General features: G+C 39.4%; 1 protein-coding gene across 6 annotated transcripts in view; it reads right to left on the bottom strand.

Moving 5' to 3' along the window:
* CDK14 (cyclin dependent kinase 14) overlaps positions 1-15,744 on the bottom strand; it is a 324,092-nt gene that overhangs the window by 100,696 nt on the left and 207,652 nt on the right. For all 6 annotated transcript variants that reach the window (XM_065830694.2, XM_065830693.2, XM_071805144.1 and 3 more), the window contains one exon: positions 6,795-6,858. In XM_065830694.2, the coding sequence (XP_065686766.1) occupies positions 6,795-6,858 (64 nt within the window). The remainder of the gene's footprint in view (positions 1-6,794; positions 6,859-15,744) is intronic.

Consider the following 15,744-nt stretch of genomic DNA (forward strand, 5'->3'; position numbering starts at 1 on the left):
GAAGACTCAATCCTTTGAAAAAACTTGGCTATCAATCAGCTGTTAAGATGTAGGTAAACAGATCATATTTCTAAACCAAATCTATATTTATCGATCACCTGGGAAGCAAAACAGAATTCCTGAGTCAGAACACCAGCTCTGCAGTGGTTTCATTATTCACAGACTCGAGATTTTTTAATAAATCCATGAAGTATCTGTCAATCTCTGGCAGACTCTGTGTTATGCACTATTTCCTATGAATGCTGTTTTCTCTCTCTGGTTTCTTTCTGTCTTCTGCTTTCTCCTTGAGGAGAGTTTCTTTCTCTTAACTCTTTCCATTCTGACTTTAAGGATTCTCTCTTAAAAACCAGTACTCAGCAGATGTTTCTGCTGTCTCATGAAGGCACCTTTTCAGGTATATTAATTCATGTTATATCTGATCATCTCTTGAACTCAGCAAGGTTCAGGCTTCCACGTCATTAGCTCAAGATTGAATATTTAACTTTCTTTCACCTAGAAACAGTATTGTAATGAAACTAAGGCACAGTGAACATTGCAAAGCATTCTCATGTTTTCTCTACCTAACAAGTTACTACTTGTCCTCAACCTCTCCATCTCTTTGTGGCCAACATCACCTCATTTACCTTCTGTTGTGGCCAAATCTTACTTTCTACCACTGTGCCCACTGACAGTATCTTCTGATAGATCTTTGTTTAACTTCCCAGGATGGAAGTTACACAATGTCCATCCCAAATACTGACTGAGAATGTAGGAAGAATGAGAACTTCAATGTAGATGTTGATACGAAAGTCTTATCTTGCTCAGTTATTTGGACAGGACTCTGAATCCAGACAAAATAGCTGGAGGAGAGAGGAAGACTCCAGACTAAGAAAAATAGGAGATTTAATGACAGTAGAGAGAATAATACACAAAAATCAGGAAGACTCAGACACAAGTTTGTTAAGGAAGCAGCTTCTTTTGGAATACTGCTTCATCTACACTCATGCAGATGAGACAGTAGATGTCTATTTTCATTCTGTTCCTGGAAACATCAGTAAGGTGATACTACCGGTGGTTGGATCTGTTTTAGTGCAGCAAATCTACATATTTCTTAAATATTGTAACACAAGAATAAATAGTGAAAACATGCTCTCCAAGTCACGTGTCAGAGGGTCATGTTCATCGCTTACAGTGTCTCTGTCCAATAACCTGTAAAATGAGGCTTCCATGCTGGATGAAACCTTGAGATTTTATTGAAACAACTAGTAATGCTTTGTCATAATTTCCTCAAACTGCCTTCCTATTTAAGGACAGATTATTTACTTCCACAGTGATTCTGAATGGCTGGGTTACTTTGTCAATACATAAGTACAGGAAGACCCACTCAAGATTATAGCAGTCATAACAATCACAAAATACATCACAAAGGTAACCTGAAGTTACTGAAATACTTCTAGAGTATTTCAGAATTTTCAGATGGATTATTTAGTTCATCCTTAAGTAATTTACTAAGCAGTACATGTGTGTCTGTGTACATAAACTGAGAGGACCGAGGTTGAGGCACAGAGGAAACTCAAAGACCAGATCAACTTTCAGCTTGAATCATCTCCTGGATTACTTAAAGTATTTGGAAAATGGAAACTAATTTAAGATCTCAAAGCAGGCAGATAAAATACAAGTTGTTTTCCAACTTTTTAAATGGCAAAACAAATTACAATAATTTTATTTTCAGCTGCTAAAACGACTGAGGTTAGCGGTTTAGATGATGTACAGCCAGCCACAGCCAGCCTTAGGAACACATTTCTTATTCAGCCTCAGAAACATTCCCACATATTAAGATGTCAGAGATCGTCGTTGTTTATGCACTGGTTGCTTTCCATAACAATCAGACACTTGGCCACACTAATGGAAAAGAGACTAATGCCACCTTTTTCAGACAAGTTTTCCTAGTAAACTGTGATTGACTCTCTGCAGCAGAGGACTGTGCCCTACCAAATCACAGCATGAAAATTAGTTATTTAAGTCTGTATGCAAACATGAAATCCAATGACCTTTTGTTTCTACTCTTAACATTCTTTCCAACTTTACAGGCATTTAATGTGCCCAGTTTTTTTTGAACTACAGTAACTATTTATTACTGATACTTTCTGTTCAAGTTCCATTCTTTTACACTTACACAACTCACTTTACAGCATCAAAGCCTTGTGTGAGTGGATTTCATATCCTCACCACCAGTACTCTCTGTACTTCTCAATTTATCACACGTTTACTGTTTGCAGTTATCAGTCTTAAAACTCACAAAGACACATAAAGCCCAGGAGTTACTTAACCCCATATCATCTATATTTAAATGCAGTGATTTCACAAATATTAAGGAATAATAGAATTCGTTCAGATTTGGCAAGACATTTCATGTTCTCTCCTGCATTCTTCTGCTAAAGAAAGAAAAAGACTAAGCCATCTTAGGTGTATAATTAAAGCAATAACCTCCATTTTTCCTCCAAATAAGTCAGTCAGAAGAGCCTTTCAGTCCCAGACACTGAGGAAGTTTTCTCTAGGGCTTAACAACAATTTCAGGCCAACAGGGAGGGGAGCATGACTGGCTGAGCATCTGTGGAAGGTGACAATGAAGCCTTGCCGTAGCCAGAAAACTTTTGTGCACAGAATGGCATGAAGGAAATCAGGGTTTTAAGAAGCAAAAGAGAACCTAGTATCCATGACCAAACAGCTCCAGTGACTCTAATGGCACGAGCACATAGTTTAACTCCAGCCAAGCCCACAGGTCAGAGCACTTTGTACAGAGCATGCTTTAGATACTGGTACCCTAGTATGATCCTAGAAGTGATGTGCTTTGCTGCTCTAACAATTCCACACTTCACCAACAAAAAGTCCAATTACTCAGTTTTGGGGTATGTCAGCCAAGTTTTAGTCATCCAGTTAGATTATGCTTTCTATTGCTGTAATTTCTAAAATCAGCAAATAAGGAACAGTAAAACAAACAAGCAAAAAAATCCTTTTACCAAATCCATGAAGGATATGGGGTGGTACAAAGAGAGTCCAGAACATAGTAAGTGTGCAGAAGAGGGCTTTTTCCTTTGGAGTGTTCTCAGACTTCCACAGTGTACAAGAATTAAGGAGCTCAGGACTTTGCATTAACAGGCCCTCAAAAGAGTAAATTGCCAACAAGAATAGTAATTACTCTGACTTGCAAATTCACATACTTCACAGATGTGGAAAGGATCTGAGAGAATAAAGACCATATCAGGCAGAAATGGTGAAAATACTGAGTGACCATTTTCTGTCTTGGGGGCAATCTTTCCTCCTGTCCCAGTTCTGCATTTGTATAAATACTATGTATTCATAGCTGACAACATCCATTGCCTGGGATGGAGAAAATAAAAGCAATGTCTGTATAAAAATTAGATTTAATGAAGTGCCTACTGTGGATTTATTTCCTGATGTTCTTCTGTGGTAATAAACCCCCATCCCTTAAAACACTTGGAAGTCAAACAGAAAAAAGAAACCAGGAAATTTCTTGGCTGCCATCTACTGTTCAAAACTTTTCTGTATCACACAGAAGAATAAAAACAAGAACAAACCCAAAGACCACTTACTGTCATCTCCAGGTTTTCTCCTCCTCTTTACTATTCTTGGCTAAAACACGATGTCTTTGGACTGCTGTTAAACCCCACTATATTTCTGTAAGGATTCTGTGTGTATGCTCACCTTTTAATCAGTAGCAAGAATGAAAAACACAAAAGCTTGTAAACGTAATGACACACTGATTTAAGGAAGAAAACTGTAGTATTCTTGGTATTTCAGTGAAAAACTGTACTTGTTAAAAAAGTTCTACTAATTCACAGACAGTAATATAGAGACATTTCACCATACAGCAATAAGACAGTACTAGGACAGAGACCAAAAAGCAATGTCCAAGAAAGCTGTCTGCCTTCCCCTTTTTTGAGGTTTTGTGTTACTATCAGGATAAGTCCCACAACATATTTTTTCATCTCTCTTATTTTGAGACTTGCCTAGATCTGTCTGTCCTTTTCAACTCCCCTGCCCCATCTCCTGCCTCTCTGCTGCCCCAAAGAAGCCACTATTATTTTCCAGATTTGACTAATATGACAGGCTGGAACTAAAATAGGATCACAGAATCACAGAATGTTAGGGATCTGAAGTGACCTCAAAAGATCATCCAGTCCAATCCCCCTGCCAGAGCAGGAACACCTAGATGAGGTTACACAGGGAGACGTCCAGCTGGGTTTTGAATGTCTCCAGAGAAGGAGACTCCACAACCTCCCTGGGCAGCCTGTTCCAGTGCTCTGTCACCCTCATTGTGAAGAAGTTTCTTCTCATATTTAAGTGGAACCTTTTGTGTTCCAATTTGAACCCATTACCCCTTGTCCTATCATTGGTTGTCACCAAGAAGAGCCTGGCTCCATCCTTGTGACACTCAACCTTTACATATTTACAAACATTAATGAGGTCACCCCTCAGTCTCCTCCAAGCTAAAGAGCCCCAGCTCCCTCAGCCTTTCCTCATAAGGGTGATGCTCCACTCCCTTAATCATCTTTGTTGCCCTGAACTGGACTCTCTCCAGCAGTTCCCTGTCCTTCTTGAACTGAGGAGCCCAAAACTGGACACAATATTCCAGGTGTGGTCCCACCAGGGTAGAGCAGAGAGGGAGGAGAACTTCTCTTGACCTACTAACCACCCCCCTTCTAATACACCCCAGGATGCCATTGGCCTTCCTGGCCACATGGGCACAGTGCTGGCTCATGGTCATCCTGCTATCCACCAGGACCCCCAGGTCCCTTTCCCCTACACTACTCTCCAACAGGTTGTTCCCCAACTTACATTGGAACCTTGGGTTGTTCCCACCCAAATGCAAGATTCTACACTTGCCCTTGTTATATTTAATTAAATTTTTCCCCACCCAACCCTCCAACCTGTCCAGGTCTCGCTGGATGGCAGCACAGCTTTCTGGCGTGTCAGCCACTCCTCCCAGCTTGGTGTCATCAGCAAACCTGCTGATACTACACTCTATTCCCTCATCCAAGTCACTGATGAATATCATGAATAGTACTGGTCCCAGTACTGACCCTTAAGGGATTCCATTAGATACACGTCTCCAACTAGACTCTGCCCCATTGACCATAACTCTCTGGCTTCTGTCCTTCAGCCAGTTCACAGACCACCTCACTACCTGATCATCCAGTCCACACTACCTCAGTTAACAGCAAGGATGCTGTGGGAGACTGTGTCAAATGCTTTACTGAAATCAAGACAGACCACATGCACTGCTTTGCCATCATCTATCCACCTCATTATGTCCTCATAAAAGGCGATGAGGTTGGTCAAGCATGACTTCCCCTTGGTGAAGCCATGTTGCCTGCCTCTAATGACCCTCTTACCTTTGATATGCCTTGAGATGGCATCAAGGATAAGTTGTTCCATCACCTTTCCAGGGATGGAGGTGAGGCTGACCAGTCTGTAGTTACTCGAGTCCTCCTTCTTGGCCTTTTTGAAGACTGGAGAGACATTTGCTTTCCTCCAGTCTTCAGGCACCTCTCCCGTTTCCCAAGACTTAGCAAAGGTGATGGATAGTGGTCTAGCAATGACTTCAGCCAGCTCACTCAGCACCCACAGGTGTATCCCATCTATATCCATGAATTCATGGATGTCCGGATTGCTTAACTGGTCCCTAACCCAGTCCTCATCAACCAAGGCAAACTTCTCCATTGTCCTGAAATGGTGCCAGTTTCACACAGTTTATGACAAAAGCTGGAAGGACTATCATCCCTGAGAGATGATAGTCTCTCTCTGAGAGATCTTGGGCCTGTGAGGACAAAAACATCTGAAATTGGATTCCTGGGTCAATTCTGTCACTCCCAGACTTTAGTCATACAGTTATAAACTGAAGACTCATCCTAGTAAAATACACTGTGAGTCAATTAAGTGCTTCATCTGAATACATCTAGTGACCTTCTCTTTGCTGCTTAGTCCAAACCCCTCACAGCAGGTCCAACAAGTTCAGGCTGCTCAGGTCCTGTCTGGTCAGGTTTTAAACAGGATGGAGATGTCAAACCTCTCTGGACAGGCAGTTCCAGTATTTGACATCTTCATCAGCCAATGTGTCTCCTACTCACTCGCCTGCTCGGTATGTTTAAAAAACGGTGTTTCTAAGATTCTGACTCGAAAGTTCACAAGACTATACATATTCTATAAATACACATGCATACATATATTGCATAACGAAGCTGACCACACACTTACAGTCTCTAGAGAACAAACTGCTTCCTCTTACACAAAGGTATCAGATGGTAAAACAGCTTTTCAAGAATGTTTGTAGAATATGACAATTTCAAGTACAATGCACATTAAAAAATGGAACCTTTGCAGAAAGGTACTAACAGATGATCTAGTAGTAATTTCACCTTTCGCAAAGTCTTTTCTCTAGTGTTTAGTTTCCTTTAGCGTTCCACAAAGTTCAGAGTGGTCTGAAGAAAAGTAATACTGATCAGAAATCAACCTACCAGCAATCTGAAAGGTACAAGACTCAGTGGCTGAGGAATGCAAGGAGGTCAGGGCTCATACTGTAACAAACAGGAGAAAATGCAAAGGAAAGCAAAAGAAAACAAATAAATTCAAAGAAAAACAACCACCCTGAGCACAATAAAAAATCTGCAGCTGGGAAAAAGTGCATTGTGGTTCAAGTACTGTGTACCAGGTCATTTTGAAGCTTGTGGGCAGGACTGTAATTGTCTGTGTCCTGTATTTCCAGGAAGAGAATTTGTATGAACTTGACCTACCTGGTTTGAAATGGGGTAAAGAGTGGACTCCAGGCCACGTGTCTTCATTTGGTGTTCCAAGTACCTGTGCATAAAATTAAAAAAAAAAAAAGAAAAAAAAAAGAAAAAAACACACATTGCTTTAATGGAAAAGACATAGCATTGCATAAAGCCACTCCTCCAAAAAGTTCAATGTTCCTTACAATCTAAACTTTAAATAGGCTTGATCATTGAGGGAAGTGAGGGAGGAAGAAAGTACAAAAAGTCTGATGATTACCAGTGGAATCAATAAAGCACATAATGGTGCTGTGTTCCTGTCAGGTTGCCTATTTAACCAATACAGGTTAAAGCTACTTTCCAATGACAAGTGTCAAGCTACCTGCATATCTCAGAGCACTGATATTACACAGGCTAGATATTTTACCTCAGAAATAATTTCAATCCCTGTAAATTTAAATAAACTGAGTAGATACCCAATAGATGCTAGGACAGAAGATTTGCACAGATAGTGAGGTAGATGACCAAGGGGATGGCATGAATAAGAATGCACAGTAAATAATTGTCATTTTAAGTGGATGTAGTATACATAAAAATAGCACATTTTTAGGAAATACAAATTCTATTGACTCATGCATTATGCTTTGTTCCTTTTCATTTCAATTGTCCTCCTTGTAGCATGATTCAGACTTTCAGCAGCAAAGTATTTAACACTTCTCATGTGCATCTTCCAACCTCTGCACACATGAAAATGTCACCCCTGTGTCTTTGGCACAAATAATAAATAAATTGAGTAATGCAGCAGCTCAACACATGCATTCTGAATGAGTTGTGGAATTTGATATTTCACTAGCAGGATCTTCCTTGTTACAAATTTGCACCCAATTTCTAACATGAATGAAAACGCTAGGGACTGTTTTCAATATCTGCTATAAGCTCAGGCCCTGGATTAAAAGGCTGATATTCTAATGTGAAAACATTTCACACTAGCTGGTGCTTGTTTTGCATTGTCATAAATGTACAAAATCCCCTGCTCCTACCTGCACTGCAAATTTTCTGAATAAATTCTTTCAGATCAGTATATCTAGAGTCACTGTGATATTCTGTGGTCACTCACACAAGCAGAAAACAAGCACAAAGTTAGTGTGAAAATCCTTGGTCCAAGTATGTGCAAGTTTGTGACACTCCAGGGCAGGATGCAAAACATCTACTCCCAGTCATTTGGAGCCAAAGATTTTTTTTTTTTTTAATTGTGTCTGCTGCAATATACATATGTGTCAGGAGCATCCAAGGAAGGACTGCTCTAGAATATGTGTTGTACTTCTTGAACTGTGTAAACTATGTTCATGTCAATAAATTCAAGCTTAGAAAAAGAATCTTAGAAGCAAGAGTGGGAAGCTAAACCACAAAGCATTTCTCTTGGACTCTGCCAGAAATTGATTTCATGAAATTTAGAAACTGGCTTAAAAATTTGAGGCAAAAGTAAGTGACCTCTTAGATACAATTCGTACCTTCCAGGTGTGATTTACAACTCTAGGGACTCAACTATATTAAGCAATTTACAATATTAATGTGTTTCTAATGTAAGAATATTAATGCAAAGACCATCTTTCTCCACTATCAAATACAATAAGCAAATAGTCCAATTTATTTGTGGTGTGACCAAGAGGAGGTGAAAGCAGAGCATGATGGTGTCAGAGAAACAAAAATGACAGTATCATTTCAATTAGACAGTATTCATTCATGTGGTTATTTGGACATGCAAGTTCACTGATTTTATTTGTAAATATTATTTGTAGGACATTGCTTTCAGTCCTCATGAAACATGCCTTAATCAGCATTTGAATAAGATCAAACCTCACCCTGCAACCCTCAATCATCACAACACCCATATTAATTTCCTTATTGCTATTAGTGAGAGAACAGTTCTCTGATTAAACACAGAAGAAGTTAGGAGACACTGTTGACACTATGCCATGATTAAATCAATTTGCAAATAACTTTCACCTGGTTTGTGTATTAATCAAACTCCTGGTGCCAAGTGCCTTCCAGACCAGGAGAGGGAGCCCGTGGATTAAAAACACAGATTCTTGCATCAGTTTAAATTAAGAAATACAGCCCTCAATTTTGCAACTTAGAAAATCAAAGGAATATTCTCTCATGAAATGTAATGAATATAAGAAAATTAGCCACATCCTTCTAAATATATGTTCTTAATTGTATATTATTTTAGATGAGACATTTTCAGCTAAGGGACTGTACAGATAAATGTTAAAACCAGCTAACAGAATCTAAAACTTCCAGTGAAAGGTACAATATTTATCAGACCAGTTTAATACAGAACTTGGATTATTCTGATTTTCAAGGTACCATCAGGTCCAGTAACAGAGGGCTTCATGGGAGACCACTTTTAATGAATCTTATGTGACTCACTTTTTTTTGTTGTTTTACTAGTTTTCCAATCCAGTTCTAATATTCTAGCACATCTGCTGTTACACTGCTTAAAAGCCAGCTATGAACAAGTTCTGTGCATTGGAGTCCTCAAACCGCCTCCACTATTTACACCTTCTGTCAAGGGTAGCTGTCAGGGTCATTTTCTGTCGTCTAAACACCTACCATTTTCAAGGTAGGGGCCACTTGGTAGTTCAGGGGAGGATCCAGACAATGTATTTTAATGCATAGTACAAACAGTATAAAGATCATCCTTCTTCCATGTGATTTTCCACATGCCCAACACAGAAATTCACAATATGGGACTATCGATCAGCAAACAAGGAGAAGACAGCAGTGAAACAGCTGTAGGTTTGGATAAGATGGAATGGTCACTGCCCACAGGTAAGTCAACATAAAGAGATTTGTAAGCATCATTTTGCAAGTGATGCTTTTAAGCAGCAATCAATTCTGGTTTGATGATAGGATTAGGCAACCCAATGCAAGGAGTTTTGAAACCTACTATGAGCAAAGCAAAGTGGAGTTCACATATAACACCAGTGGTGAAGCCTGTTTTGGGGGTTACAAAAGCGAATTAAGGGACTAATATGGAAAAGGAAAGCAGGGGAGGAAGGGGGAACCCAAGAGTCTTCTGGTTTACTCCAAAACACTGTCCGTTAGCAGTTAAGGCTAATTATCCAGACCAAACCACTGGCACCACCTTGGCACCTAACTGAGTACAGGAGGGAGCTGGTTGTAGCAAACCAGTGGTTACCCAGCCAGTGCTGGAGAGCAAGTCTAACCTTACAGCAACCAGCTGCAGTGGAAGATACAGGAGATACAGCAGCTGGGGACAACAACTGAACAACAGGAACTGTTACTTCATGGGTGACCTCCTAGCCCTACACTATCCTTTCCTGGCCCACCACTTCTCATCCCAACCACACCACCAGGAGTTCTGTCTCTTCTACAGTTTAACAGTTTTTCTTTCCCTTTCGTGCTCCAAAATCACAAAAATAACCACTACTGCCAGAGCAGTGAAGCCCCAACTTGATATTGTTGCTTATGTTTACCACTGATAATTGTTTGAAAAAAATAAGACTAACTTGTTTGCTTTCTCTACTGATAATTTTCTTCTCAGTGAACATCAAACTTGCATGGTTTGATATCCTATGTTTTTAATTGAATTACTAACACAAGAATAATCTACAGTTCTCAAATTTTGAATGGATTTAATGTTTTCCAGGGACCAGGATGGTTGGGGTTTCTGCAAAGCAAACTCCAAACCCTACTGGGGTTTTACTGTTCCACCCTACATACAGTTGTAACATTAACCACTCTGGGCTCTTTTAGTCCCTAACTAATGAGATAAAATGACCTTCTAATTTGAAACTTGCTGTTCAAAATCAGGATCAGATTCTAATCTACTCTGTAGGGTGAGAAATCTATTTATAGGAAAATATAGATTTACATCAGGGTACTGAGGTCCAAATACCCTCACTGCCAGCAGACATTGTTATAGTTTGGCAGAAAGTTACAAAACCAGAACGTCTCCTTCAAGTTTCCACATAAAAATATTGCCCAGGAAACGCAACACTAATGCATTAAGGTCTATTGCACTGACTTAAATTTTTAATAGAAAAAAAAGAAGTTGTTTGCTTTCTGTGTCTGATTTTACAAAGACTCATCATTCCCCTAATTAAAATGCTCCCTGGTGTCCAAGGGAGTAATTATTTTATGGTGAGCATTATGCCACTCTATCAACAGAACTAGTCATATTGTCCTGTATTCTGCTTTGAATGCAAAAGCATTCCCTACTACTGCCACGTAATGAGGTTATTCTGGGTAACAATTTGTCCAGAGAGATCACCTGAATCTCTGGAGAGGCGCAGCAATGCAAATCTTTCCCACCAGCTCCTTCCCAAATGCTCGCATAATTCATAAAGAACAAGCATTTCCATTTCCACTACAATTTTTGAATATGCAAATCCATATATTACTGAAATAATGCTTTAAACCTTGTAAAATCTGACAGTCGTCAAGAAAGGCAATGGTTTGGACTTCAACATGACAAAGACTATGCAGCCAGTGGTACTTTTGGGGGTTTTGTAGCAACAGAACAGTATGACAAGAGCAGCATGCAAATCAGCTGCCTTTCCTTTGACAACATTATGGAAATCGGGCTAAGCAATTTTCTGAATTTTCAAGTTTTTTCACATTAGGTCAACTTGACTAAACAAAGTTTAGTCAAAAAATGTCAGGAGAGTGTTGATTTTTTTCTTTTGATAAAAAGGGGGTTTTGTTGAAAAATGCTATAGAATTTTAACTAGGAAAAGTTACAAGATGTATGTAGAAAAGTTTTCTTATTTTATTTTTCTTTTTAAGGATCATCATGATTTCTTTCTGTTCTTCCTATTTGATGGGTAAAACATACTGCGTTCAGTCAGTCCTTGGCTATGATGTACGACAGGAGACAACAGCTGAGGAACTGAACTTAATAAAAAAAGGAAGAGGAAAAAGTATCACAGAGCCATTTCCCAACCAGCAATCTCTCTCTTTTGAGTGAGACAGGGAAGTTTCAAATGTTCTGTTTTCCAACAATAATTTGCTATATTGTCCCAAAACAGGTATTTCTAATGAAACTTTCAACTTAGCTGAAAACCTAGGAGTCCTTTTCCTTAGAGGAAAGTGTGTTGCTGCTTTAGATTTGGCTCTTGAGAAGCAGTACAAATTCCAGAGTTTCGCTATGGAAGCTCCATCACTCCCAGAGCCACCTCTAAACAGGGAATGTCCCATCTGGTCTGGAAGAAGAGAACCTTATGTGGTTGTTCTCCTTTGCTGTCTGTCCTGGTGCTAAGCCATCTACCCAGGTGATCCAATTATTGCTGCACTCCTCTCTGGAGGATTCACTGTTGGGTACATCTTAATCTCATCTTCCACAACCAATGAAAGTGCTGTGTTAGTACCTGATAATGTCAGTGAGCACAAAACATGTGTAGTAGTGAAGACCGAAGGAGGAACTTCATCCTTCATCTTAGCATTTCGTCTTAGTATAACGGGTTAAAAAATATCAGCAACTATTTGTGTATTATGCATGCTGACTCAGAGTCTGCCAAGTGACAACTGCAATGAGGCTTCCTGCGACTCTCTGCTGGGCACGATGGATGACAGCTGAGTGTCAAGTTGAATATCCAAAAGATAGCGACAGAAATGAAATTGCTTCAATACCAGTCGTTTCTTCACATCAGGAGCTTAGCAGTTCAGTTTTCATAGGGACAATAAACCTACCAGTTTGTGTAATGCACTTATGCATTTGTTAGATAGAGGCCAAACACATTTTAACTTCGGGAAGGTTGTGGGTGTTCCACGATTATGAGCTGCATTGAAAAAGTCACCTCATTATTTGCTACTGAAATATCTATCAGCTGAGATGTCAACAACATATTTATTTGGATTAACAAAAAATAAAGACCGTATGCCTATGCATTGTCTTTGAGATTTAAATTATTGAAGCCTTGTTTCATTAAATGAATGGCAAAAATGATATATAGTTCCTAAACCAAGAATCCACATCAATTCAAATGTAAAACAACTGGAATAAGACTACATGACCAAGGCAGTCTTATCCTATGTGGAAAACACTAAAGGCCTTGTTCAGCACCTGAAAACTGTATTCTAGTTAAAATGTTTTTTCTTAGAAAACTCTTTCTGTACTTTCTTCAGTCAGCTGTCATCAAAACAACCCTTCATTATTCCCATACAGACAAGAAAGGAAATACCAGCCAAAGAGAGATGCAACATATTAAGCATACAGAAAATGAAGTGATGTAATTTGTATGATTCCTCTTCAGAACAAAAGTCTTAAACGAGAGCCCCTAGCTCTTTACAGACAAAAATCAGACATGCAAATTCTTATGTATAGAAGAGGTTGTATTTTTTGCTTCCTTATGTCCCTGTAAATGCTATCAAAGTCATCAAAAAAAAAGGCACCAAAACTTGCAGTGATGACACAGGTAGAAGGAAAAAGAAATTCACAGCAACCATTTCATATGCACAAAGGTAAAGTGTAACAGAAAATGTTTAATGTGACCTGCATTCATTTAGGTCATTAAATCAGAATTATGGATTTAAGAGAAAACAAGGCTGGTTAGAAAACAAGCTCATTGGAGTATTTCTTTTGCAAGTTATTTTGTGAATGATATAAGCATTGTCAACAACAACAACAAATTTTAAAAAAGCAAGGTAAGAAATTCTTTCAAGAGATCTAAGTCTCTGCTACACAGATAATGAGTACAGGACACAACAGCAACATAAAACAGAGAAGGCACCTCCTCACTTGTTTCTGCTGTAGGTGAAGTAATGCTGTTCTGTGAAAAAACATAAGTTACTGAGGCTTATTCTCTGATGTGACAAAAAGAACCAGTAAGAACAGAATGAGGTTCGCCTAGAGCAAAAGGCCAGCTCTTTCAGTCTTCGAGTGGAATACTGTCATTCCATTGTACATGAGTAATAAAAACACTTCCTTTGAGCATAAGGAGTGATTTATGATGAAGCTGGCTTCTAAAACATTTAGGTAATGTGCCAGTGTGGATGAGGGAAGCAAAACATGAAATTAGTATCAACATTCCCACAAAATTTTAACAACACACATTAATTAAAGAAAATCAAGTTCAACTAATATTTGTGCTTTAGCTCTGCCGAGGATGAAAAATGAGGTACCTGAAACAGTAAAGGACCCAACCATTCTTAATGTTCTTTCCCCATAGAAGCAAAATACAAAGAAGTCTTGCCAGGAAACCTTTTTAATACGTGATTTTTCCAACCTCACTTTGTGTATATAAATGATATTTGAGCAGCTACCTGATCGAAAAGTTCCATTTATCCCAACACTGTTTCCATGCAGTTTGCAGCTCAAGTAAACAAACTCATCGTTCTCTTCATACCCAGGGTAACCACAGCTACCTTTTTGTGGGACCCTGGTAGAGACACTTCTGCAACTGTGCTAACACGAGGAATACGACGAAGACCAGAGGCTTCATAACCACACTCGTCCGCCTTCGCAGAGCTGGCTCTGCCTACTCGCTCTGCATGAGCTGGGTGCAGCAGCTGGGAAGAGGAGGAGGAGGAGGGACAGAGCAGGCATCACCACAGACCCAGCGCTGTAGACCATCAGGAAAGGATTAAATGAAATCCCCAGCCTGACAACAGAGCACTATCAAGGTTTGCTATGCCTGTTTCCTTAACTGCTCAGCCAGAGGAGAGGGTTTTTTTATTCCAAAAAGGACCTACTGAATACCTACTACACTTGAAATCACAGAAACAGCTCTCACTAAGATGACTTTTAAAAACTAAATCTGCCCATAACCCAATCTAAATTGGAGAGAGAGAAAAAACAGAGTTATTTAATTTAAATTTCACAATGAGAAAAAAACAAGTGTGAACTGTAGCATCCTCTTCCTGCAGGTAATCACATCTCATCGTAACACCCTATTATAGTAACTTACAACTTTCATAAAGGTTCATTTAGTGAAATAAACTGTGTTTTTATTTAGCAACTCTTACTTCTGTGAATGAGACGAATGCTAAAAATGCTAGGAAAAGAGGATTTGGCAAATTTATTTTGAAAACCAAGGGGCTTATGCTGGAGAAGGAAGATCTGAAATTAGCAGCAAAAGGAAAAAATAAAAACTTCTGACAGAGGCTGCACTTTCCCTCAAACCAGCGCCACGATGCAGCAGTTTACCTAAATTACAAGTTAATTAAGAAGTGTAGCACATGCAAAAGGAGACACTGTTTAGTTCCAAAGTGAGAAGAGTGCTCCTCTGTGAGGATGTTCCATGCTGAAGCAGCAGAACTGAGAACTTGTCCCTCCTGCTTTCCCAGCCACCTGAGCTGAGAAGCCTCCTTCTGTCCGCAAACAATCCTATCATCACAGTAACAAAAAATTCTGACATTGAACTAGACTTAGTGTCTCTGATATCTGCTTTGGACCTGCAGAAACTATAAAACACCTCAACAGAATGAAACTGATCCTTAGCAAGAAGAGACTTCGAAAGTTTTTGCAGACCTGAAAGCTGTGGATTAGGAAAAGACTGGGAAGAAAACTCACGCAGAAGACTACAGCTGACCTCAACAAGGCAAGTTTGCTCTTCTGACACTGCCAGAGCTTGTGAGCTCTCAAGTGAAGTTACAGAGGGAGAATGATTTCACCAAGGAAGATCTCAGTGTTAATACATGCGAAGAAGCAGCTGCTGCTGATTTCTGTGCTGGAAGGTCTCTTCCTTAGCATTTGGGAACAAACAGAATGGTTTTCTTCACTGCTGAGCAGAAGGAAGATGGCAATTTTCTGTCAGAAGGACCCCCTGGCTCACAAACCATGCTTGTTTACATATCCTTTAAAATCTCCTCTGATTTACTCTGTACAGAAAGGCATATACTCTGCATTTCAGATTCCCTATCCTCTTTGAGTTGTAAAGCCTTTGGAATAACCCACCCGAACAGAGAGCCCTCTCCTAAATATGCTCTTTAAAGATTTATTTCAAGT

Source organism: Patagioenas fasciata, chromosome 2, assembly GCF_037038585.1.
Source record: "Patagioenas fasciata isolate bPatFas1 chromosome 2, bPatFas1.hap1, whole genome shotgun sequence".
NCBI classification, from domain to species: domain Eukaryota; kingdom Metazoa; phylum Chordata; class Aves; order Columbiformes; family Columbidae; genus Patagioenas; species Patagioenas fasciata.